Source organism: Lepeophtheirus salmonis, chromosome 9 (assembly GCF_016086655.4).
Source record: "Lepeophtheirus salmonis chromosome 9, UVic_Lsal_1.4, whole genome shotgun sequence".
Lineage (NCBI taxonomy): Eukaryota > Metazoa > Arthropoda > Copepoda > Siphonostomatoida > Caligidae > Lepeophtheirus > Lepeophtheirus salmonis.
Genome location: NC_052139.2, coordinates 2,119,512 through 2,146,426, shown reverse-complemented (window position 1 = coordinate 2,146,426; position 26,915 = coordinate 2,119,512). Strand labels below are relative to the sequence as shown.

At 31.2% G+C, this 26,915-nt stretch overlaps 1 protein-coding gene across 2 annotated transcripts in view; it reads left to right on the top strand.

Annotated features, from left to right (window-relative positions):
• The first annotated feature begins 2,487 nt into the window (after nt 1–2,487).
• LOC121124677 (protein tipE) overlaps nt 2,488–26,915 on the top strand; it is a 45,077-nt gene continuing 20,649 nt past the window's right edge. The window contains exons 1-2 of one of the 2 annotated variants that reach the window (XM_040719859.2): nt 2,488–2,880; nt 19,078–19,571. In XM_040719859.2, the coding sequence (XP_040575793.1) occupies nt 2,655–2,880; nt 19,078–19,571 (720 nt within the window). In that variant the 5' untranslated portion in view covers nt 2,488–2,654. The remainder of the gene's footprint in view (nt 2,881–19,077; nt 19,572–26,915) is intronic. The other variant, XM_071891132.1, reaches the window with a different exon arrangement.

Here is a 26,915-nt window from a genome sequence, read left to right as displayed (position 1 = left end):
TACAACTCGCTCTTCAATTTCGAATATTCTTTGATTTTTAGAATACATAGACTATCAAGATCGTGTTTTTTTTATTGAAGCATACCTCAGGTTCTGTATTCATTACTTGAAAAGTGTACATATTTTTCATTCTATTGACATTTATAATTGCACCATGAATTATTAATTTGTTAATATATTTTTCACTATATATTTAATACCAAAACATGTAAAAATATTACTAAGTAATATTATAATACAGTCCCCTTATATATCGTGTACATGTTGTTACTTATACAGGCGCATTGTACAAGTTGAAGCCGAAAAATGAGACAAATAATTTGAAATGAATAATTTACAGTACTTAGGAGGAGGATTATTGATGAATGATCGATATATGATATTGTATTTTTGACTATTTAAGTACAAATAACTAAAATATAAGTATTCCGTGGCACAATATAAAGTTCAAATGGTCAAAGTTATTTTACTTATAAATAAATAATAACCATGTAATTTTAACTGATTAAAATAAAATGATGGTATCAATGTATAGTTTGTAGTTAGAATGATCAATTTTGATTAAATAATACATTTACAGACGAAGAAATTGCAGCTTGTACAACCTGCTTATACAAGTTGCAACTCTTACAGACATTGCAACTTCTACACAACACATATCTATGTAATTCATTATAAAAATCGTGGAGAAATAAAAAAACAATACCTAATAGTGCGGACTCAGGAAATACTACTTAAGAGATGAACATCAGTTGGTAAGATTGAGCTATTTGGCTAACTACCACCTGATTTTAGACATATTTTCTGTTTCTCTTTGGAGGAAACGTTACGTGATTCAATAAAGGTAGCAAAGTGTTGAATGTTTTAATGTATTAAAGTCTCCACAAATATTGAACTGGAATAATTTCTGTTCATTTAAAGCGCACTCTTCATTACACATTATTTAAAGCAACTAACATTTACATTGAATATGTTAGGTTATTAGTTCTTAAAGGAACTTATTTTGCACACAAATTAAGAAAATATCCACATCTCCAAGTACCACAAATACTTATAATTTGGCAAGTTTTACAGATTGTTATGCAAAAAGGACCTTTTTAAAAAATAATAAAAGATATGATTTTTAATTGTTTGACTAGTTTTAAAATATATCATATATTTGAAGAACGAAATTTTAGTCCGGTGGATATGCCAAAAGACTTGCAGCCTCTTCGATAGAGGCATTGGCGCATGAACTATTTTGTTATTGCTCCAATATTTTTACACTTAGAGACATGGTATAAAAACAAAACTTGTTTATATTTGTATTTCAGGAGTGTTTAGTTGTGTAATGAAACATCTTCATTAAAATTAACGGGAGAAAAAATTGTAAAATTGCTTGTTTTGGTACCCTACTCTGTAAATTTTTTGGGACTGTGTTATAAGTGTAATCAATAGCATGCTGTTGTATTTGATATAATTATTTTCAGATAAAATATGAACAAAGATTTTATTGGCTAAGATTTACAGAACGATTTGACCATTTTAATATAGAATATTTAATAATAAAGGGATTCTACATATTTCCTCATTTCTTAACAATGAAATATTAATACATACACCTTCACTACGAATCTTTTTTAATTCATTTACTATTTGTACATTTTTTAAAAGACTCGGCCTATTGATTTAACAAATGTGGCTTTGATGTTCTTTTTTAAAGTTAAGACTAAAGATATGTATATTAGGCCGGTTTGTTTTTCAAACATTTTCAAATTTCGATTAGGGCTAATTTGGAAAAGTTGGGATTTGGAAAGGAAATAACCTATGCAAAATTTCATCTTCTTATGAAGTCACCTTTAGGTAGTACATCTCATTCAAAGTTTGAAAGGAGATAAAAGTTTTAACGATAAAAATGAATAATAATGTTGTTTTTTTTGTACAGCTACCCTATGGAGTAAAAACAGAGAATAACAAAAAAAATTTTTTGAGCTTTCATCTCTTTAAATGTAAATAAATGGATGCGCGCTATACGCGGGTCATCATATTTTCCTAAATTTTCTCTCTCTTTTTTTGCTCAATAAAATAATTTTACTAAAAAAAAAACAACTAAATAAATACTAGAAAAAATGTCTATCAAAACTATTTGTTGTAAAATCCTTAAAAACTTATTCTTAGTATCTACATATATTAATTAAGTAAAGAGTGGTTTTTGCACTTTTTCATAAACTGATCGAGATATACGACCTGAAAATGACCTTGTAGAATAATGCAATTTTTGCATGGACAATTTCTATACCAACTGACAACTTTTCCGTACTACACGTAATCGAAATTCGAAAATGGTTGAAAATCAAACCGCTCTAATGTACATTTCATAAATAAGGGGTTGAATTCATAGAGAGAAAATGAAGAAATTTCTAAAGTCTATGTATGTAGAGTGCTTACTGCTTCGTTATTATATGAACGAAAGTAAAAGAGAGAAAGGAAAAAAAAAAAAATGAGGAAGAAGGAATCCCGTCGTTTTTAATAATATTATCTCGCCCGATGGTTCTGTTGTATTCATTTAACGCTTCATGCAACGTGGAAAGAATACTCATTCATCTTCAGGCTCCAACCTTTACACAATTTATGTTGTTCATTAATTTGCCAAAGTCCGGATTTTCTCAATCACCATGGCCTTACAACCCTTATCACAAAAGAAAAAAGAGATCTGCAAAGCCGCTCTGGATCTTCTTCTATTTTACACCACATCCTTCTTCGTCCTTCTTGCCATTTTTTCACTTTTTGCAATGATTTTCCTCGTTCCCTTCTTTATTGATCCCGCATGGGCCACAATTCAAGCAGACTTTGATCCCATTCCAAGGAAATGTGTTACTATCTCTGGACTATATATTGAAGGTAAGATATTTCCAAATGTGTTTTTTTTTTTTTTTTTTTTAACATCAATTATGTATAAGCAATGCCATTCATATATGTGGCCCGTCAAAACAAAAACAAACTAAAATAATTTTCCTCACAATGAATTCCTCGACTACTTATCCTCCTTTTCTACAAACAACTTATTATAATTATTCTTTGAAACCGTCCCAATTTGTACTTAAAGTAGCGAAAAGGCATCAAGCCTATACTAGAAATAGAATTGTACATATTTTAATTAAAAAGCTAAAATAAAGCCAATAGAAGTCTCTAAAATCAAATCAAAAAAAGCTTTGAAACAATAGCAGAAACTGTTGGTTATCTTAACTCATTTGGAAAATTTGAATAGTTAGCCCATGACTGACGGAAATATGACCATGAAATATTGGGATATAGGAAACAAGGGGGATTTGAAAAGTTTCCTACTTCAATGTGAAGATGGTAGCACAAGGAAATAAAAGCTATTCACATTTATCTAACATCTGTTGACAATTAATAACTAAAGTTGTAATTTATCAATCGCTTTTGATTTTGTAAAATTATACAAAATCGAAAATCGAGTTGTCAATATATATTTGTTGTCCAAAATGACAGAAATTTTAATGAGTGACAGACAATATATGATAAATATATGTGACTAGTTGTTTCAATCACTTTGTATAACAAAAATTTAATGACACTTTGATACTCGATTTTATTTTCTTGCACAACAGCTCTTACATCAACTCACTCAAACGACTCTTACATAACAACTCTGTGTCTAAAACAGCTGAAACATTGCTGAGTGACTTTCAACAAATGCTTTTCAGAACATTCTGTTATATACAGTAAGAAAATTAGTTGGGATTTTCTCTGGTTCTTGATTTTTGAACAATATTGTTTTGTTTTAACTCACAACATATTTAGTAGAAGGTACTAAAGGTTGCTTTATAAGCAACTTTATTTATTTTTCAAAAAATTATGATACATTGAATTATAAAAAAAAGTTTTTTTGGGCTTTCTAAAGTCATTTTAGTGATGAATGTTTATTTAGATATTCATTTATTTAAAGGAGGCAATAAAATACCTCCTACTTAGAGCTAAGAATAGACCATCTAAAAAAGTGTATAGCTTTTCCTTTGAATAAAACAAGTAATCAAATCAAGCATACACCTAAAAATTTATAAGGAACAACTTTTTATATGTTTTTGTCATGAGTAAATAATTATTATGTTTGTAAGACATGCAAAAAAATAATCGTAATAATAGATATGTTTTTCTAAATTATGTATTACTAATTCAATTTTTGTATGCACTTTTGGTATACCAGGCGCGACAACATAACTTACTTTGTCAAATATATAATAAAAGAAGATTCATACATCAAAAGATAGTACAAATTTTAAGTTTTGTTTTACACAGCTTTAATAATCTATCAGATAGGTGACGTCCCCATTTGTTGAGTAAAACAATCTTCAGTAATTTAATACGCGGTGAATTTTTCCCTTCTATATTTCTCTTTAACTGACTCTTCATTAAGATATTATAGAGGGATAATTATTAATAGAAAAAGATGTCCATTTTAACTAAAAACAAATATTATAAAATAGCTTTGGATGATTAGTTGATTGTACAATCAGTAATTGGCAATTCCACAAAGGTCTTATAAATGTTTGCTATGCAGAATAAATCAGTTTTCAAATACTTCATTTGAACAAACTCCACTAATTAAAAATTTTCAATGACGTTTAATCTGTGGGTACGAATTTTAGCTCTTTATCATATTTATAAATTGAGTTATTCGCGTTCAAGGATTTTTTTAAATAATGAAAATGAATTGAAGAAATCGTTTTTTTGTGTATTAAAAATTGAAGCTATCAACGTATTTTCATCTATACCACCAATACAAGCTGAAGAGCTAACTTGCAATTAGTTTAATTTAGTAAAATATTATGTCAAACCATTTTTATTCAACATAAAATTTTGACGTTCCTTACTACTCCAATGCATAATGTCAAGAGTTTTTTCTTCCAATGAAACTTTAGAGTTACGCCTCTAGAATGAAACTACGTTTACCCAGTTACTACGGCTACAGTTTGATTGCCACACATTATAAAAAAGGAAGTTATGTTTTGGGCAAATAGGATTTAATTTGCAGAAGTATCGAATATAGTTTTCATACCCCGTGTAGAAATAAATATTGAAATGCATACTTTGGATTGCCGCTGTAGACTATTAGGACTCAATTTCAAATGGATATCAAGGGACGTTCTATAATGAAAATCGTTTTTAGTTGGGTACGTCCATCTAAAAAAACCAAAATCAACATGGTAACCCTGACAATTTGAAGCATATTCTGAAGGAGAGCAGCTTAGCTGTCATGACATTTCATTAGATCAGCTACAAGCAGCTGTGACAAGGGGGAGAGTGGAATATGGATTATAGTGAAAGTCTTTCTTGGACTCTGAGTAGAATTAAGGATCAATATCAGTGATTATTTTATACTTAAATTATTAAAATAGTAACTCTAACTATTGTTCGAGACAAAAATCAGCTTATCTTGACTAAGGATATCTGCGCTATCTTTCAGATATGAATCTTTTGTTAGTTTATCAATAAGCTTTTGTCTCTCGTGTCCTTTTCATTAAATTAATCTTCATCTTAACATGACCAGTTTAGACCCAAGGAGTAGTCCTTGAATTGTGTGAATGTCTACTTGCGCTAAAAGGAAGTTGGAAGAAAAGCAGAAAACCTTTTAAAAAAAGATATAGATATAAGAAAAACTGTTTTTCCATTGTATTTTGAAACGTTTTGTCGAAAAAGAACCGGAATAAAGTCTTAAATAAGTTGGTAGTTTAAATTCAACCAATAACAGTTCAGAACACTTCGAAGCGAAAAGAAGTACTCAATCGACAGTTGACGACAACAAATTAATTTTATATATAAGTTGCTTAACACCGTGAGGATTATAAATAGTAATCATCAATCTGAACGTGGTCAAATATATTGATAGTTAAGTATAGGGATCAAAATTGGGTGTATTTGTTAGCCCACCTTAACTGTTGCCGTTATTGCAAAACATTCTTCAAATGTTGATTTTTGGTTTCTTTTTTTAGCATGCCCAAAATATTTCCAATTATCATCACTATTTATGACACACACACCCGTGTGTACACTTTATACTTAGTTGTGTTCTCATCCAGAAAGAAATAATAATGATAAAAGCTCGAAGAAATTCAAAACGTTTTTTAAGTTGCCAAAAACCTCAAAACTCGCACGCATAACAATGAATAGGATTTACAACCCTACTTATATTCTTCAAATGTTTAGTGTGGTTATCTGTCTTTTATGAGCATACGCACTTTATACGTAAATGTTTTCTCCTCATAATTTGAAGAATTAAAGACTCTGATTGCAAATCAAAAAGTATTACACTCGTTTAAAGTCATATTTTCTACAACTCTTTATAAATTATTTATAGTTCTAACTTCCTTTCACTAGCTAATAGTATAACATCAACAAATCAAAATAATGTATTGATTCTACTCCTCATGTTATCTCTAAAATGGACAAGTATCAATATATTTTCGATTGAACCATGCTTCATTAACTTTTGACAAATGAAATAATACATAAATATGTTGTATGGTGAATTGTTAATATTGAGATATTACAATCAGCCTTTATTAAAACCAATAAAGCATGTATAGAGAGCATTAAAGTCTAATTGCACATTATGTAAGACATGCGGGAGTACATATGCCAAGGAATGAAAAGTCGAACTGTCAAAGTTATTTATATTTGTTTATTTTGGAAAAAAAAAACAACTTTGTTTTGGTGCAATGTTGCAAAGGCATAATTATTTTTCTTTTACAAAAATTAATTTACCAATTTTTAAATGTCAATATTTTTGGCACAATGTCTTATAATATTCTTACTTGGTGTGCAATACGATTTTTAAACTGCTCCCTAGGAGATCATTCTCCATTCATCTTTCTTTTCCTTAAAATTGTCATTATTAGTTAACTCCAGAGTAGTGAATTTATTTTCCAAAATATATTCAATTATATTCGAAACCTGCTTAAACATTCGTGTGTGTTCATCAAAGATAGAGAGTAACTCTCAAGATTTGTTGCAGAGTAATCATTGTAAGCCCTATTGAAGATCAACAACTAAATAATGTCCTTCCTTATTTCCATATTCCGCTCTCCACCTTGTCACAGCTGCGTGTAGCTGATCTAATGAAATACCATGACAGCTAAGCTGCTCTCCTTTGGTATATTTGTTCAAATTTGTCAGGGTTACCATCTTGATTTTTGGTTTCTTTAGAGTAAAATGCCTAAAATATGCACATTTTTCTTCACTGAGGAATTTGTTGGGAATTTAAAAGTATACATCCTCGTTGGACGCAGAGTAGAATTGAGGATCTTAAATCAGCTTGCAGCAAATTTAATTAAACGCCATGAAAGCTTAGCTTCTTTGTTCTCAAACATTCAAAGACAGGGGCATATAAAAGAATAAGAAATTTAACTGGAACTTAAAACATCTTTATTTCAAGAAGGGTGACGGATATTAAAAAGCATATATTTTCATATTTTACGCCAGTATGTATTTGCCAATATAGATATTTTAGATGCAATTATTTGGGAGGTGATACTCCTAATAGCAGAAAAAACTTTGATGAAACATATGTGTACATATCCTAATGTAATATATGTGTTAATTAGTAGCTGAATAATTCCGCCCCCCCGATAAAGAAGAAAAAGAAGCTAATTATAATTTGCTTTAATTAATCAGTAGATTATGTCCATACCTACGTTTTGGATCATTAATTTTAACCTCTTTACATTACATTCACGTAAAATCTACACATAATTAAGAAGAAGCTCTTTAATTTTGCTGCAAATAAAAATCACAAGAAAGTTTCAAAAGCAGGTTCATTGTGAGGAAACTTCATCCTAAGCAAGTTTATCCGTATGGACAATGGCTTATCTTATTTATTTCATATATTTATTGTATATTTTTATTTTTTTATTTTTTTGCTATAAACTTTAAATAACTTACCAGCACAAATGTCTAAAAAAAGTCGTCTAGAGGACAAGTCCATTTTTATTTTCGTAATTGTTTTTTGCCAAATCGGAATTTGCAAAGATACTAATATAAAACTATTCTACAAAATAAAGTAGTTAATAGCATTTATTGGTACTATAAAGAGGCAAGCATACAAATATATTTTTTTGTGCTTGTTAAGAAAAGTTATTGAGAATAATGTTGTTCAAAAAATAAGCCTCAATAGCTGAATCATTTTTGTATGAGTTTGTGACATTTCCTTTTAAAAATTGACGTTTTTTTGCCCATAAGTTTTTCTGATTTTAGAAATTTAGAAAATGTTGTTATACGTATCATTGTACATTGTTAGACGCTAGTTATTTCGAATATGACTCAACCTCTTATCTAGTCTCCTTGAGCCCTAAAAACCAATTTTTCTCTTCTTGGATATAGAATAAACCCTTTTTACATGACCCCAAGAACAGGGAAGTGAACTTTCTGAGGGTGAAAAGACTGCAATAAACTTTCTTTTCACTAACAAATGGTGTGTATAGTGATGAAAATTGTGTGCACAATAATGAACCTGTAAAAAAATCAACGTTGTAACACCCTGACAATTCAAAGAATGTTTTAGAGGAGATCAGATGTTTAAATGAGGACATTGGCAAGAATTACTCATATCTTGATCCTCGATTTTACTCTGAGTCAAAAAGGAAATTATAATCCCCTCGAAATATCCTCAAAGTCTTTTATGCTGTGTCACAAATTCCATTTTGGAACAAATCAATGTGGTAACTTTCGGGTCCAGATCTAAACCCCTTCGACTATTTTCTGTCGAGTTATCTCGAGTTGAAGGTCACACCCTACCATTGATCAAATTTAGAAGATCTCATTTAGACTATTGTAAGCTCATACGCATGTTCAGACCAGCTAAAAAATATACACGATTTGTATCACAAAGTAAGTAAGTAAATACAACAATTAAATTTTTTCCATGATAGCTCTCATTTTGAAAATATCCGATTATATAAAAAAAAATCGTATAAGAATTTTATAAGTAAGACCTTATAAAGGGAAATACTCACTCAATTTTTTTTTGCTATTGAACATGAATTCCATTTTGAATAAGGACAGCATTAATGTTAAGCCAGGCAGGAGCTAGTTGAGGCACTTAATTTTTCTAGTAAATATCTAAGATTGTATTTCAATACTTTCTTGGAATATTTATCTATTAACTTTTTCATGTTCATTAATTTTCTTCTCGAATTCACGTAATTGCTAAACTTTTGAAGTGTAATTATTTGTTGTTAATTTAAATTTTAAATGGTGATAATCGATTAAATAGTCAGTGATATATTTGTGTTTGAGCTCGAAGAGTAGCGAGAGGCAAGTTGGAACAGTCTAGTTTGGGGATTTCGGGCATAGGTAACTTAAAATATTTCCTTTTCCAAACTTTTTTCTAGAAAAGCACCTGAATCTTAAATGTTGAAATGGATGAACATTATAAAAAGGCCACGAAACGAGTAAGAAATATTTTTGCTCAAACTGAATATTGTTTAAATTATAATCATAATAAATATTATTTTCTATTGTTAGTTTGCGATAATTGCACTGTCTAAACATAACCTATCAATGTACAGAGTAGGGATCCTAAGTTTGCAGTATCATTTAACTAGGATTTTTATTGCCATTATTTATAATAACAAGGTATTATTACGTAATCAAGCTCCAGATAACATAAAAATAATCAACTTTGGCTTCTATCCCTTGTTTCTAAGTGTAAAAATATTGCAGGAACAGAAAATAATGTGTGTGATCTTCTCTGCACTAGAATCACAACTGAGATCGTTGACATCTCCATCTGGATTGCCTACACCATCAATAAGTCCATACAGACAAGAAGAACTACAACTTCTGTCGGAACAATATGGCAAATTTCTGGGCTCCCTCCAATTGGTCCTCGTCTTCCCCTAACCTCAATCCCCTCGACTTTGTAGTTTGGGGTGTCTTTTAGAAGAATGTCTGCCACACGACTCATTCCCAATTTGATTCGCTCCGAGATCCCATCATTACAGTGTGGTACACCATGAACACGGTCTTCATCATCAAGATTTGACAATCGGTTCGCTGAGGCTGCTTTTAAAGGACAACATATTATACAAAAAATATTGTTTTTGATTCCATATAAATCACGTTTGTTGTAATTAAGTCATGCTACTGCAAGTTTTGGGTCCCCGTCCTGTAGTGCACATTGAGTAAGACAAACTTTTTTGTTTCTTTTATGTAGATTTGACAACTACATCAACCCTTTATTATTTAAATCAAAATGGCATATTAGAGTAGTGAGTTTCAACCTTTTTGATTGCTTAACACCTGAAAAAGATCTCCAAGTATCATCTAAAATTAACATTGAAATATTTTGAGAAGAAAAATGGTGTTAGAGAATTGTACTAACACCTCCACATACCACAGTTTGAGAAACACTATACCAAAGTGAACTGATCAAGTGTCATAAAAAGCCTTTTTGTTATTGTTCCTCTTTATAAATCTTAGTACTTATATCTTGAGAGTACTTATTTAACTAGTTGCTGCTAGTTCCTTAATTACTCACTAGATAATCCTAATTAAAAGTATATCTAGTTTTGTATAAATTATGAACTTTAATGTGTGCAAAACTTTTTGCGTTTGCAAGGAAAGATAGGACGTATCTGGGTAAATTTTGAGTAACCCCAGAATTTGGATCCAGATCCGAAATCCAAGTTAGGCAAGTACATGTTGAAACTATATGATCATTCTACCCAAAGTTTGACCATAAAAGAAAAAGCAACTCTTCATCCAGACTTCGTTTCAAGGACAAAATAAAGATAAATCAAAATGCTAAATTTGATATAGATATAATATTTTCTTAAGACATAAGATAAGTTAGTAAGATCCCAAAAACCACTCAGATATTTTTTTAAATCCCTAGTAGTTTGAGTATCCGATACTGGTTTGGATCTTGGATAATATAAATTTACCTAGACCATACCGTAGTACATTGCATCCGGATCTAAGACACGTCTTTTCTTTAATAAGCAATAATATAAGCTTTTCAGATATGGAAAAGTTCGAGTACCAGAAGGTGGTTAGCGTCTTGTATCTTCCAGTATATAAAAGTTTACTTATACTGTACCCGGGTCCTTTCTAATTTTATACTTTCTAAAGCTATTATAATTGTTATTTAACGCTTGAAAAGAGAACATACTACTATAAAGTTATAACCAGTGCGTGTGCCCATAAAACACAGAGAGTAACAATGACGTTCTGTCTTGAATTATTATTGACAGACCTTAAATAGTTTAAGCTTCTATGTCCATAATATATACATTGCAGCTGATCTAATAAATCGTCATGACAGCTAAGCTGCTTTCTAACCAAACATTCTTCGAATTGTCAGGATTACGAATTTCATTTCCCTGTTTTTTTATTTTACATACCGGCAGGTCTTATTTTTTAGACCTCTAAGTCAACTTCTGGATATGGTAGTCAAATTGAATGAGACTCAACATATTATCCTTGAAAAAAGTATAACAATCAGAAATAGAAATTGGGAAATTTCATTGTGAAATACAAATACAAAGTTCCAATAATAAGGAAAAAGCTTTGTTCAAATGAAAAAATAAATACAAACTAAGGAAAGTTACTTTTATACTTACTCAATAGATGTATGTAAACATTTATTTTGGTGCAAATAATGACAAATTACCCATTCCCCTCTTATTAATTATACCGGGTGTTGCAGGGGAATGAGGCCACTTTTCAATTATAATTTCTATAATAGTGAACCCTTGGCATCAATGATATCCTTCTAGCAGGGTCTAAAGACTGCTCAACCGTTGCAGATAGTTTCATCGCTCATATTTTCTCATTGGTCATTGGCGGAGGCCTTCAAGGCGGCGATGTTTGGTAGGCGAGTGGGGCAGGGCATTGACTCTACGTGGAACCAGAACGTAAAGTCAAGCTTGTTCTAATTAGGGATGTAAGGTCTGTTGTACGGGATATAGTGAGTTCTTGGACACCTAGAGCATGTCAGAAATCTATTTGGAAGTTATTCCATCCCATAGAAGTGCAAAATTATGGTTCTAACATCTCCTTTCGATGTCTTTTTTCTTGTGAGAGGTGGTAGCGATGCAGAAAAAATAAATATAATCTCAGCAGTTTCTTTGATTTCTAGCTTAAAAGTAATGCAATCATGACAATTTGAAGAATGTTTTTGGAGGAAAGTAGCTGAGCTGTCATGACGTTTCATTAAATGAGTTGCGAGAAGCTATAATATGAAGGGGGGGGGGGGAAAAACACAAATCCCCTCTGTAAGGACATATTAGGTTGATTTTGGTGGAGCAACAGGTAAGGTATAACTATGCTTCGTTGACGCTATGGAGCTTTTGCTGATGTTTGGAACGTTTTTGTGGATTTTTGTCAAGTATGATTTTATAGTTGAGCCGTGCCCCTTTTTGTCCGATACTCCACCAAAAATCGGCCTAAAGACTCAAAGAAAAACGATACAGGCAATAGAGAAGCGTTCACAGGGCAATAAGGTATGATCCTACATTTCCTGTTGTTTCACAAAAAATCAACCTATTGTCTGGAATTATTTCCCCATCGATCTTTAATTATACGCCGAATTCAAGTTTTAGGACTTAAGGTGGGTTACCCCAATAATAATATGTGTATGCTTATATATATATATGATATCAGGAAAAGATTTGCTCGTACAGAGACTTCCTCTAATCAACTATGAAGTGTTAGTAAATATACACATGTAAGAAAAAGTTTGGAAAAAAAATTTCATTTATTTTTCTAAGCAAGTATGACTTTATCTTCAGGTAACAGAGTAATTAGGCAATTAAAATGAAGAAAAAGTAAGGTTCAATTTGGGTATACACATATATTTGTAAAAAATTTTTATTAAAATTTTAGCTTCATCGAAAAATCCTCCCTTTGCCGCTATAATTATTCTTCAAAATGCTCAACTTACTTGTAGATCACTTTTCCCAAACTTTTCTGTCTAGGTGTTCCCACAATGGCTCTATTGGGTTCGACTCAGAAGATTCAGCGGGCCATTGCATAATAGATAAGATTTGAAAAGCTTCTTTCTTTTCCAAGAAGTATTTGGAGAGCTTGGATGTATGTTTTGGCTCGTTATATTGTTGAAAATTAAACTTCCTTCCAATTCATCGCTGTCCAGAAGGAATGGCTTGCGTCTTCAGGATAGAATAATAACCATTCTGAAGGAATTAACTACCAATTTCCCATACTTACTAGAGCAAAACATTACATATTAAATTAAGTTTGGGCCAAACAACTAGATTTTTACAGACAAAAAATAAAAAAATATTTTATGTATCTATTTTTTTCATTGTAATTTTCATCGGATTAAAGTAATACATATTTATAAAGTCATAAACATTGATGAAAATGACGAAAAAGTTTTTTTTTTTTTTTCACTGACAATTTGAAGAATATTTTCAGGAGATCAGCTTAGCTCTCATAGCGTTTCATTGGATCTCGAGGAGAAGGAAAAGAAAATAAATAATCACATTTGGAGTAAATAATCCAATGTTGGTTCTCAATTCCAGTTTGAGTTGAACAAAGTCTTAAATTATAATTCTGCAACAAATCCTTAAGGTCCGTCTTTCAATGTTAAACAAAGTTTTGAATATAATTGAATATATTTTGGAAAATAAATTTACTACTCTGGAGTTAACTAATAATGCCAACAGATGAGGAAAATTCCTTCTTCAGACTACCAAGTCAAAAAAACAGGGGTACCTCTTCAAGAATTATATATTAATGATATGATTTTTGTCAAATATAAAAGCCTGTGTATATTGTCAACTAAAAAAACATTTCTACGGTAGGACTTATACACATCTGGGAATGTCTTAATTTCCATGCAACACCCAGTATACCATTCTGAAAAAGGTGGACAACTCGTTATATTTTTTTGGATGTTTCTTTCCACATCTTTTGTTTACACATCCACGTACAATGTACATCATGAAATGCAAATTAAGTTATTTTTATTTATTTCTTGTCCTCCTATGTACAGAACCATATATATTTTAGCTTTGCAATGTAATTCATTGTTTTTTTTATGGAGCATGTATAATGAGAGATATGTACACATGAATGTCCCCTTATTTATGTACATAATATATCTATGTATGTAGAATGGTTTCAAATTTTTTATAAGGCACTCTATGATGCTTTTCAAAAGTTATTCCTACTCAAATGCAATTTTCCAAGGAAATGAAAACCCTATGCAATATGTATGCAGTCAAATGTGAAGGAAACAAATATATATCATAATCCAAACGGGGGATTTACAAGCACTAGAAACACATGTTTACAAATAGAGGCATTCCATATGTCACCCCACAACATAAAAGCAAGCTAGTGTCGAGTTCATTTGTATTATGCGATTAATTATCGTCAATTTCTTATCAACGAATTGAGTCTACCGTAAGTTGCAATTAAAGTGACCAATGCCACAATAAAGGAATAAAACATTGATATATTTTATTTGAAAGGGACGATATAGGGGCCAGAAGTCCTTTAAATCCAATAATGCTTTAAAACTATAGCTAAAATTCTTGGATATTTTAACTCATCCCAAAAATTTGAATAAAAAGCCTATAATTGACTAAAATAGTTCTCTGAAACATTGTATACCTCTATTTAACACTCAAAATTATTTTTTTATTGTAAATGGATTTTCTCCTACACTAATCATTCGATTGATTAAAAACCAAATGAAAATTCAATCATTTTGTATTATCTATAATACTCATTATAATCACTTTTGGAGTCTGAAAGTTCTTGACTCGAACTTGGAAACGGGAGGAAGTTTTTCTGGCAGTCTTCTTTGGCAGATTTATATATATTTGTATTACTTTTTCCGTTTCTACTTTTTATGAGATAACGCAAAAAAAAAGAGTTAAAGAATAATTTTAAAGATTGCAAGAAAAAAAGATTGAAGATAACCTAGAATTGTATTTATTTGCTGTATCTGTGGCTTTCTGCTTTCTTTGGTTGACGAGCTTGCCTCTCATGTAGCTGGCCAATCTAAGAAGGAGTTAGTTTGGAAAATAAATCTTTCTTTTTTGTAAACGAATTCTCCAAACTGACATACGATTTTCTAATATTTGTATGTAGTCAATTCACATTCTCATTTTTAATTGAGCGGAAGCGTGAGTCCACTCACAAAATTAATAACTGAGTAGGACCGGGAGGGTGCTCAGGATTTCTTGAGCAGAATAATGCTCTGGCTTGCATGATTGCTGATTCATAATCACCTCCACAATCGTCTAGTTCCTTCCTAACTCTTCAGGCACCCAAATTTTCTAGGCTAAGAAGTTTGCAATCTCAGCGTTGTCTCATTCGGCATGGATTAAAACAAGAGCACTCTCCCTTTTTCGCGATTGAGGAATAAAAAAATTCATTAATCGACATCATTTTTTTAAAACTGACGCAAAACACTTCTGGCTAGCCACCAAAACAACAAGAACGATTGCAAATGCGTAGTTGTAGGAGGTGATCTAACTTCTTTGTTAAACAACAACCGCATGCTGTATATGTGAACCTTCAACACAAAAGCCAGATAGAATTATCTTTGTATTTTTCTTCCTCATTTCTATCAACATATTATTCTAATTAACCCTTTGGGTATGTCGCAAATTGGACTAAAAGTAGCCAAAATTGATCCTCGCAACAAAAGAATGAAAAATAGAAGTATTATATTTGACAAGGGATTATATCGGGGTCAATATAAGTCTTTGAAATGAAATAAAAGTTCTAAACTATATGTAAAATATAAATTTGAATATAAAGGTGGAATCATATTGGGACTTTCTACTTCTATTGATGTTCATTCAAGATTGTTATTATCTTGAGCCATCACAAGTGATAATCATCTTTTGACTGATGATGTTTAACAAAAAAAAAAATGAAGAATAATTTATATAAAATTTATGCATTTACTCTCGTCTTGGTATTCTCTGCAAATCTGGTAAATACAACGCATATTTCAAAGCTGTTTGCTAAAAATCATACGAGAACAGGAAATTAGTAACAATATGTAACTCTTATTTCGTCCTTCCTTTCCTTCAGTTAATGAAAAATAGTCTTAGTATTTCTTTATGTATATACATATATGCTTACAGGAAAGGATTTATACGTTTTTGATTATGAGTGTAAGTAGCTCCAGCAACGATGTTAAAGTTAGAAGTTTATGTTTTGACTCAGTTTTGTTTGTTTATGAGCAAAATTATGGATCAAGTTACAAATCAATTTTGATAAATAGTTGTAGGGACATTATTACACAATGTTAACAGTAAAAGGACATTACATTTTATAAGTCACAGTCAAAAATCAAGCTCACAAAAAAATGTTTGTTTTTTTTCCAAGCAACATTACGGAAAAAGTTACAAATTGATTTAGATGCAAATTGGTAGGCAGGTTATATATATATTAATACTAAAAGGTTATTACATTTTAAGAGTCACAGTCACAAATCAAGGTCACACAGCATGATAAAAAATAAAAAAATAATCATCCCTTCCGAACAATTTAAGATACATACCTCAAGGTAACGTTAGTTTTTTAATTACTTCTTATATTCAAAGGTAAAGTTGTGCTCTTTGTAAATTTAGTTTGTTCTTAATTCCAAAGATGATATATTTTAAATAAATTAATATATATATATATATATATAAGCATTCAATACTAAAATGGTTTTAGAAAGCCCTAAAAAACTTTCATTATTATTCATATATCACAACTCTTTCACGAATATTTGAAGTAACTTATTAAGGAATTATACTGTCTATTCTTTATGTGGTGAGTTAAAACAATTACAATAGTGTAGAAAAATAGAGGAAAGGAGGAAAGTCCTGACTATTACAGCATATATTACATAAAGCCCAATATTTTTTAGATATATTTCTACTCTATATTCAAAATTCTGGGATGAGTTGAGATAACCAATAGTTTTAGCTAGGGCCTAAAAACTTTATTTGATTGAAAAAAAAAAAAACTTTCATTGACTTCGATAGTCAATTGATTCACGTATTTAGTAAAAAAAAAGATTCATATACTCATTGAGTGTCATTAAGGGAAGGGTACGGACACAATATGCCCCAATGCATACTTTTAAGCCCTCAAAATACCCTCTCCAGATTTTACAACTTTTATTCTTTTTTTAAATAGTTCAAAAATTCTAACTGTATCTTTCCTATACTCTATGGATTGGGAAACATTTAAGGGAAAGGACCACATTTTGTTTGTGTCTGTTCCAAAAAAAAGTATTTTGTTAAAATCGTCAATAACCCTAGGTACGCCACTCCCCCTAATAGACGCACATTTTGACGTCACCGTTATGTTATTTCCCCCTTGCAAATACATTCTGGGCCGGTGCCTCTCTGAATATGATGTAAAAAAAAAACCAAAAAAACTTGGATTTTCTCCTATTTCTGATTTTTGTTCAACACTGTTTTCATATTGACACACTATATATACAAGGTACTCAAGCTATTTATACCACCATTTTGTGACATTGGCAGCGGATTCTTTTTTTAGGTAGCTTGTTTAAATTTGCAACAATTGGGAAAAAATTAAATCAATTGACAAATTAGTTGACCCAAATATTTGGAGATGCAGGGAGCCCTCCTTGAATCCGTTCCGGGAGCAGCAAAATAGCTGTTACTGGGGGGTACTAAAGATCAAAGGTAAGCCGTGGATTGATATAGTTGCCAATTGAAGGTTTTGCATGTGATAGTAGGACTCGGTTCCCCGTCACGCTTTGGAAAAGAAAAATCTTAAAAGGCTCCAAGACCATTTACATGATTAAAAGTTGTTGGACTTTTGGCCTCCAAAATCGCTGGATTTTTTTTTTTTATGTTGGTGAACAATCAAACTACAAACTAACCAAACTTCCTGGAACACCAAAGACGAACCTATCAGTTGGATCAAGAAAGAATTATAGCATTTGCCAAGGGACCAAGTGGTGAAGGTCTACTCGCGCTTTTGGCTTAGTATTGCGACTGTAATTGAGGGTAGAGTTGATTTTATTCCATAAAATAAATTAGAATCTATCCTTTTTTCAAAATTTGGTTTTATTTTCTTAATCCTATTACTGGTTGGAGTGAAAATTGCGTATAAAAAAATATCATTTTCGCGGCACAGATATATAAAGTTATATGTTAAGTAAATTATACAAGATTGAAGAAAAAACCAAATATTTTACATTTTGTTCCAGAATAATAATTCGTGTATGTAAAAATCAGCTACTCATAAAACTATACATATATGTACTTTTGATGTATGTGATTAGTATATAGACAGCAATTTGTATAATTGACAAGGTTGTTTTTACCAACATAAATTTTCCATTTAACATATACATTTTTTACTTCCAGCTTCTTTTTAGTAGCTTTCAAATTTAACGTCTTTGAAATGCTACGAGGATTTTATTCGTTTTTTGAAGTGTTTTATTTTTGCTTGTATATTTTTATATACATTTATATAAAATCAAATTTTTCTATATCCATGAAAAACATACATAAACAAGGATTTGTAAAGATATTTGAATAGACACATTACTGTTGTTTTTAAGCATTATGTGGCCTTAACAGCATTAAACTTACAGATTTGGTGCTCATAAAAACATAAATTTAAATAAAAGCTACACTATTTTAATATGAATATAATGAAATATATCCTTGAATGCTAGAGTTTTTAGTCATGTGGCTTTTGTTGTACATAACCCATGGACTGAAAGTTTTCGGGCTTAACAAAGAAAAAAATATTTTTTTGTCTTTTGTGTTATTATTATTTATTCGTTTTATGAAGCGGAACCCCTATAAAAAATTTTCAAACCATTGCTTAGCTTCAATGCTATTTTGTCTCATCATGAAGCATTCTAAAATTGCTCAAGACATTGCTTTTGATCAATTGTTTTGGAAAGAACAAAGTACTGTAACACTAGGCATAATAACTCACAAACCAAATAACAAGTTATCTATATGTAAAGCCTGGGAGTTTTAAGCCAATGTGTTACAAATGTTTTTTATCTGCTTGTGGTATTTAAACATAATTTGTTTATTATTTTAGGAAAGTCAAACTGTCATTGGTCCTCATGTGAAGAGGGTTGTACGAAAACCATTTTTAACTGCTGGCAAATCACCGTCAATTACACAAGTGATCACAACAACGCCTCAAACACAGCCAGACTACAACCAAATGTCAAGGGATGTGGCTACCCTCCAAGACTTAATTGTGCAACTTTTATAAAGGAGTACTCTCCGAACGGAAGCACATACCCTTGCTATGTATCACAGAGGATCAGTTCTGAAATAATTGCAGTACCTGAGCTGGATCTGAATGAAGTCAAGTCCGATCTTTTTTATTGCCTTGCCATTCCCATTCCTTGCTTTCTCCTTTCCCTGGCTTATCTCTGCACTGCGTACTTTTGTATTTATGTGAATGAAGGGGAAGTGAGGAGTCCTGGAGCCTCGAACGGTTCTGGAGGCATTCGAGTCAATCAACATTTTAAAAGGAAGAATATTAATCATGTTAATGGTACGAGTAATGGTGATGAATCAAAGGTAGGATATGAAGAGAGGTTATACAAGTTTGTACAAAAAAAAACATCATTAATTTTAATGAGCAAAAAAAAAAAAAAAAAAAAAAATAAGATTAAATTAAGTTTTACATGCTAGGTAAGAAAAATAATCCATTAAATCTAATGGTTCTGTGATTTTCTCCGCAGTAATAGCAATATATCTTTTTTTTTTAACGTGTCTTTAAAAAAAAGTTAGCAAAGGAAAGGCGTACTGAAATTGACAATAATAATATTAAAACATCTATAAATATACTAACAAAATGTTATTTATTACAAAAGCTGTCAAACGGTTACAATTATTTTACATAAAATAAATTATCTATTATATAATTAAATCTTTTGATAAAATTAAAGACTCACATCAGACGCTTTTCTCGAAAATGTGTACATTTATATCTATTATTGCTCTAGTATACTCTAGATATACTCAATGCTATTGTAGAGCTGGATAAAATATGATGAGCTTTTGAGAACATAAAATATTAATAGAGGAGAGCCGGATGAGTTTGTCCACATTATCATTCTTCTTTGTATCATGATACGTTCATTTCACAACCAAATTTCAATAAATTAAATTGTAATGGATTAACAACTGTTTGCTTAGATTTAGTAATAAAAACATGTTTATTTCTGTGACCATATGTTTCTTTTTCTACAATATTTTAACTTTTTGTCATCAAAGGGTTCGCGTCACCCTTCTCGTTGGGCGATATTATGACTTTTTAAGTAATACAATTTAAAAAATTTTTAAATATTTTAATAATTTGACTATAGGAACATAAAAGGTATTGTAACATACTCTTTTACAAAGAAAAAAATAGGAAATATCCCTCAAATAAAACTGTAAAGCTATAATATTTCATTTTTTTTTTACGATTACGACATATGCGAAATATTAATGGGGTTGCTAAACATTAAATAAAATTTTGAATACTCAAATTTTTATATTTTGTTTAGTGTTTTTGCATTGCTTATTATGTGGTACAAATTGTTATACAGAGTGCAACATAGAAATTTTTCGCGATCAAAATGCAAAACCCAAACCTTAATCACTTTTTATGGAAAAGTATACTGAAAAATGTTAATGAAAAAACTTTAAGGATTCAATCTTGCCCATTATTATTTAATATGGACGCCTCCAGCCTTTATACGATGTTGGAACCAGACGGAGGTTGCCACAATATAATCGGTGGGTATGTTGTTCCATTCCTTTTTGATGTTGAATTTGAGCACCTGCACATTTCTTGCTCTCTAAGACGCTTCTCACACTGAAGTCGAGAGGATTGAGATCAGGACTGGAAGAGGGCAAGAAGGTATTTTCCCAGAAGTCAGCAAAGTGCTCCTTTCATACCTTTCTGTGAATTCAAGGCCGTATAGCTGGGGGCAACGTCTTGGGTCCACACATAGTTGTTCTCACGATGGTTAGCCTTTAGCCAGGCAAGATTTTCTACCTCTGTAACTTATACTAGGCCTAAGTCCCAATGTTCTTATTGAGTTTGAAGAAGAAGGGACCCATTTTCTTCTCATCAGAGACCACGACTTCTAAGAACATTGTTTGGGCCGGATGTTTTTTTCCTGAAGGTGCCTGGGACTTCTTAAGGTGATGCTACTATACATATGTCGTTTCTATGGTTAATATTCTGGTCGACTCTGAATATCTTTTTGTTTGAGAAGATCTTCATGGAAGAAAGGGTTTTTTTGCGTCTCTCAAACCTTAAGGCTTTCAATCTATCGGTGAGGAGATGTCTTGGAGTCCTGACAAAGCTCTTAAGGCCTAAGTCATCATTAACTGCCCTTCTGATGGTGATCTTGTCGACCATGAACTCGTCAGCCAAGTGGCACATTGATGTGGTTGGATTTTCCGTGATCTTGGCCTCCAGGGACTTGAAAAATGTTTCATTGCGCTTGAACCCATTTTTTCCAAATTTCTAACTTCCTCTTGACTCCTCTCCATTTCTCATTATCCTATCTGATGTTTTGGACTATCCTCCAGGTCACACCGACAATGTCTAAAATTATTTTTGTTTCAACATCTGCGTCAAGAAGATCCGAATCCTTTTGCCTATTTGATTCCTGTTCACTAATTTTTCGTCCATTTTGATCAAATTAAAACAATGGGCAAAAAAATAACACATTGCTTAAGATGTCACCTAAAACCTTAATTAGCGCAGAAAAATTAATTTTAATGGAGCAGAAAATGTCTCTGTCGTACTCTGTATTTTCAGTTGGAAGGTTATCATTTTCTTCTAGGCTATTTGAAGCTACCATAAGCGCCCTAGTTTTCTTCCTCGATTACTTTTTTTTTCTAGGAGGAACCTTGGGAAATTCCCTGTGAATTCACTTAATCTCTGTCCTTCCTTTTACTATGGACTTCAATATTCTTAATACATGGTGACGTGGAGGCTTGCCACTTTCATTTGATCCCATGAACTCAAGTTCTTGAAACACGTCAGGATGCAATGGATAAATTCCTGTTGATTTAAATCCATCCTTATTATTAGAAGGCCATAGTCCAAGATGTACATGACATCATAGGAAGATTATAAAATTACATAGTCTAATCTTGGATCTGTAACCATCCAACATTGCATTTTTTACCGAAATAAGACTTGAAAGTCCCAAAAACAGAAACATCCAAGGGCTGCAATTTATTTGAAGGGGGAGGGGGGAGGAACAATAGCAACTCCATTATCCTTGGCATGTTGAATTGAATTAAAATTTAAATGAGATTCGTACTTATCCATGATATGTAGTGCCTTATTGCTTTTAGATGTATAAGAATATTTGACCGGATTTGTGTTCGAGTCCCAATGTCTCGTTTGTCGCACCGGACATCATTTTTGTTATATCAAATCATATTCTTGGAAAAAATAATACACATACACTTACGCTACAAACCGTTCTAACATGTTTGCCGTTTTCCCGCGAAACAACTTGTTCAAATTCATGGCATCCCTTTGTTGTAATGTGTTTTGGTATTTGTGGAGTTGATGTGATTCCAGGTTCATCAAGATTGTAGATTCTGTGACTTACGAAAATATAATTTTCAAGAACACTTATGTACTTGTCAAAAAAATGATGACAGTACCCCTACTAAATGCTGAAATATGAGCCCAGTATGTCGATTCGGGTTTCCTGATGCTAAGCGTCTTGATTTGATTCAAAAATCCTTTAATCAAATCTTTTCCCACTACTTTTTTGTCGACCCTAGATTTCGGATGAACAATTTGATTTTTAATAGCATATTTTTAAGCTAGCCTACGTGTTTGAGTTGGAGTCAACCCATAAAACAGTCAAGTTGTAGTTTTAAAATATTGGCATAATTGGCTTTTGATTTTATATGTAAAGCAGTTTGTTGAGTTCTATGAGCAAAAAATTTGTTTTTGCTGTTAATAATTTGGGGTTGTTTAATTGCTATATTTTGATATATATTTAATTCAAATTTTAACATATATTGTTAAACAAACAGAATCAGTTCTCTTGTTATATTCCAATAATACGACTCCATTATTATGTTTATATCAAAATATATATATCAGGGTGCACTATAATTGTGCACCCGGTATATACGTTTGTTGGTATATGTGCAAGCCTGCAATACTTTATTAATAAAAATACATTTTTATTTCTTAGATCAAAATATGTTTATTATGTACATCATAGAACACTACACCCCATGACTCTTTTTCATACATTCATACAGACAAACTATCTTTGCTTTATTAATTAGATTAATTTAATATATTGAGAGCAAAATTCAAGAGTATTTTCCTTTTATTTTTTGTCAAGTGACATATTTTCAGAGAAACATTTTATGAACTTTACTCAAACTATTCAATCTCTTTACAAAAAGTTTTTGAAGGACTATAGGAAAGAACTTGAATACTTTTACAATGTACATATTACGATATAAAAAAAAACTTATGTATGGAAGCACACATTTTCTATGTGTGTAGACGAACTTAACCCTATAAATATCAATTGTAAAACTTAAGTCATAAAATGTTTAATAATGTTACTTTTATGGGAGAATTTACCCTATAGATTCTATTTAAAGGGATGTAAATCCATAGAAAGGTTTGAAAAAAGTATTCACATACAAGATCCTATTTTGAAAATCTCTTTAATTTTGTAGTATTACCTACCAAAAGAAAATGAATATTCTTGTGGTACAATGCTGAATAGGAAAGCGCTGCTCTGACTTTACTTTTTCGCCGATTTTATTTAAATTGGTTCGCAAATGTTTCGCTGTTTTCCTGACCATCGCAGTGGGTAAAGTCCAGAATGCCCTTCTTATCCCATCTCTCAGGGATCATGTTATACTGTGGGCACTTTCATTGGAAACCCGTTCAACATAGCGCAAACAAAATAGTCTAAAGGGTTCAAATCTGGAGAGTTAGGAGGCCAAGACCACAGCTGGACGTACATCATATTCTACGAAGCTGTCCCTTTGCGGTATGCATAGTTGTGGTACTGCAAGTCTTCTTGTATGACATGAGAGATAGTTGAATTGGACGCTACATGGATTGGTTCAGCGATTGTCACGGATTATCCTTCATTTTGTTGTTGATTTTCTTAAACAAAGCCAGACTTTAGACGGTTTTGTCAACTTCCAGGGTTGAAACTTCAAGGAAATCATAGTCAATTGGTTCTCACCATCCTGCTCAATACCTATTAAGATATTTTGTACGAATCCGGTAGGGCACCCAACCGCTTTAGCCAAAAAAACGTTGTATATTACACCGTTTAAGTTGTACAAAATATACAAAAGTGCATAAAGTTTTTTTCCTGATTTAAAGAGGACGGTCTATCCTCTCGTAAAGTATTATAATGACGCGGTAAAGTGTAATTCGTACCGGTTCAACTCTTTATTTGTTTGTATTAGGGTACCAATTATTTCAGTTTTTGTGAAAAAGTAAAAATTTGAGGGTTTCAAATGCGTTCCTTTAGATAAAACAATACGATTAATAAAGTTTGAAAAATTCTATGAATATTTAGAGGTAGCTGAACGGCCAGCAAGTTTTAAATTTTGACATTTTTAGAGAAAAAATTTTTTTTTTTGTCCTAATATCATCCGTATACATTAAAGCTTGTTAGTAAAAGTAACACATTTAGTTAAGTTCTATTAATTTTATTATACAAATGTTTATGAAAAAATCATTTTTTATGTGTCTGAAAGAACGTTAAAAATCATTGAAATGAAAATGACTGGCTATCACAGCCGATCAGCGATATCTACAGAAATTGAAAAAACTTTTTTTTCTTAGATGTACAAAATAATTGACAATTTTGATGACTTTACCCTTAATTAACTTTTTTTGAGGAAAAACATCTATTTAGCCAATTTTAATAAAATAAAACAAAAAGTTGTGTCTTATAAAAATGTTCCTGTGAAAATTTAGTTAAATGCCATTTTTTGATGGTCGAGTAAGTTCGTAATCTAAAAGTGCTGAGCTCTTTAAAAGTAAATAATAGAGAGGAATAACAGTTCTATGAAAAAGATGTGCATGAAAATTGAAAAGAATCAGTCACAGATAACACAATATATTTTATGAAATGTATTAATTTTAGAAGCTGATCCTAAATCATGAAAAGATAGGAATCATTTCAAGCAGGGCATCAGAAATAATTGGAATTCTCAATTATATTAATAATCTTTACAAAAGAGAGATTATTTTGAAAAAAACTTTTTTTACCGGACATATCGTTGACCAAGATCAAAAACATTATATTTGGACAAAAGCTTGAACTGAGATATTTAGAACTTAATATTTGAGCAACTATATTTTTTCCAATATTGAAGCTAGTATATTCAAATTTTGCTATCCTCACAAGCATAATCTAGTCACTAGACTGAAAACTTTTAATTATTTATAATTGTTATTAACACCACATTTAAAAAATGACCTTACCAGATGGTACTTTTTTTCCATGCAAAATATTTTAAACTGTGCTATCTGGTTTGAATTATATAAGAAAGAATACATTTAAAGGATATACAAATATATATTTGTTTATACTAAAAGATGATACCGTTGACTAAAAACGCTGTTGTAGACAAGTACATTAACTTATTGAAGTAAAATATTGTTAGTAATAAAAAAATTTATAGCATGTTCTCACACAGAATAGATTTATAGCACATTGCTGTTAGTAAATTGTTTCTTCAGATATATTGAAAATATTGAATTTTGTCAAAAAAAAAAAAAAAAAAAAAAAAAAATGGCTGAATAAAAATCTTCATCAATTTTTTGCCTCCAACAAGTTAAACCATTTTTTATGGTGCTAGTTAATTAGAAATGACATCATTATCATTCTTTAAAAGTGAGTAGGTATGAAATGTCTATCCGTCAATATTGTTCATACCTTGGGAATTAGAACTGAGTCTCAGAAATTACTGTTTCTCTTCTTGAAAGTCTAAAGCTACTCCCTCCCACACCATCACATCAATCCACAATAATCAATTTCATCATTCCCTTTTCTTTTCTTTCCACTTTTCACAGTTCAAATCTACGTAAACAAAAGCACTCCCTTCTCCAGTATCATTTACTCTTCCTTGCTTCAAGTTCAGCTCTGGATTGAGTCCTACAACTATCATTATCGTTCTGAGGATCATGCTGGGACTCCCTTTACATCCCTACACAAAAACTACTGACTAGTTCATAAACATAAACCCTATGACATCACTAAATATCCCCCTTCAAAGTGGGAATGAAATCACCGGTCACGATTTTTTATATATTGCCTGTTGGTATGTTTTCACACTGGGTTAACCATACATAGGTATGCTCATTTAAAATTGTGAGAGTCTAAGTAAAACTAGTTCAGAGTAATTGAGTAAAATGTGTTACAACTATCTCCAGTCTCCTCCGAAATAATTAATTAATTTAATATTAATACATTATTATTTTAATACCCACGAGAATATTCTAACTGATAAAGAACATAATATATAATTTGATAATTATGACTCATCATATTATGGCAAATTCAATTTGACAGTACTAATTCTTATGGTGATACCGGGTGTTCCATTGAAATCGGACACTTACCAATTCAATAATAAATTAAAACTAACTGATTGCAATTTATTAATATTTTGATATATTAAAGCATAAACAAAACAGAACCAAGCTGAGCTCTTTAGTTTACGTGGAATTCGAGAAAATGACAGATGAAATGCATTGATGAATTTCTATTAGTGCACTTAAAGCAGACGGGCGTCTTCAGGACCATCGTCTACGCTGTCAGCAATTCCAAAACACGGGAGGGAAATAAGGGTTCCGTCAAAAAGACCAAACTGGACCTGGAGGAGTTAGAAAAAGAG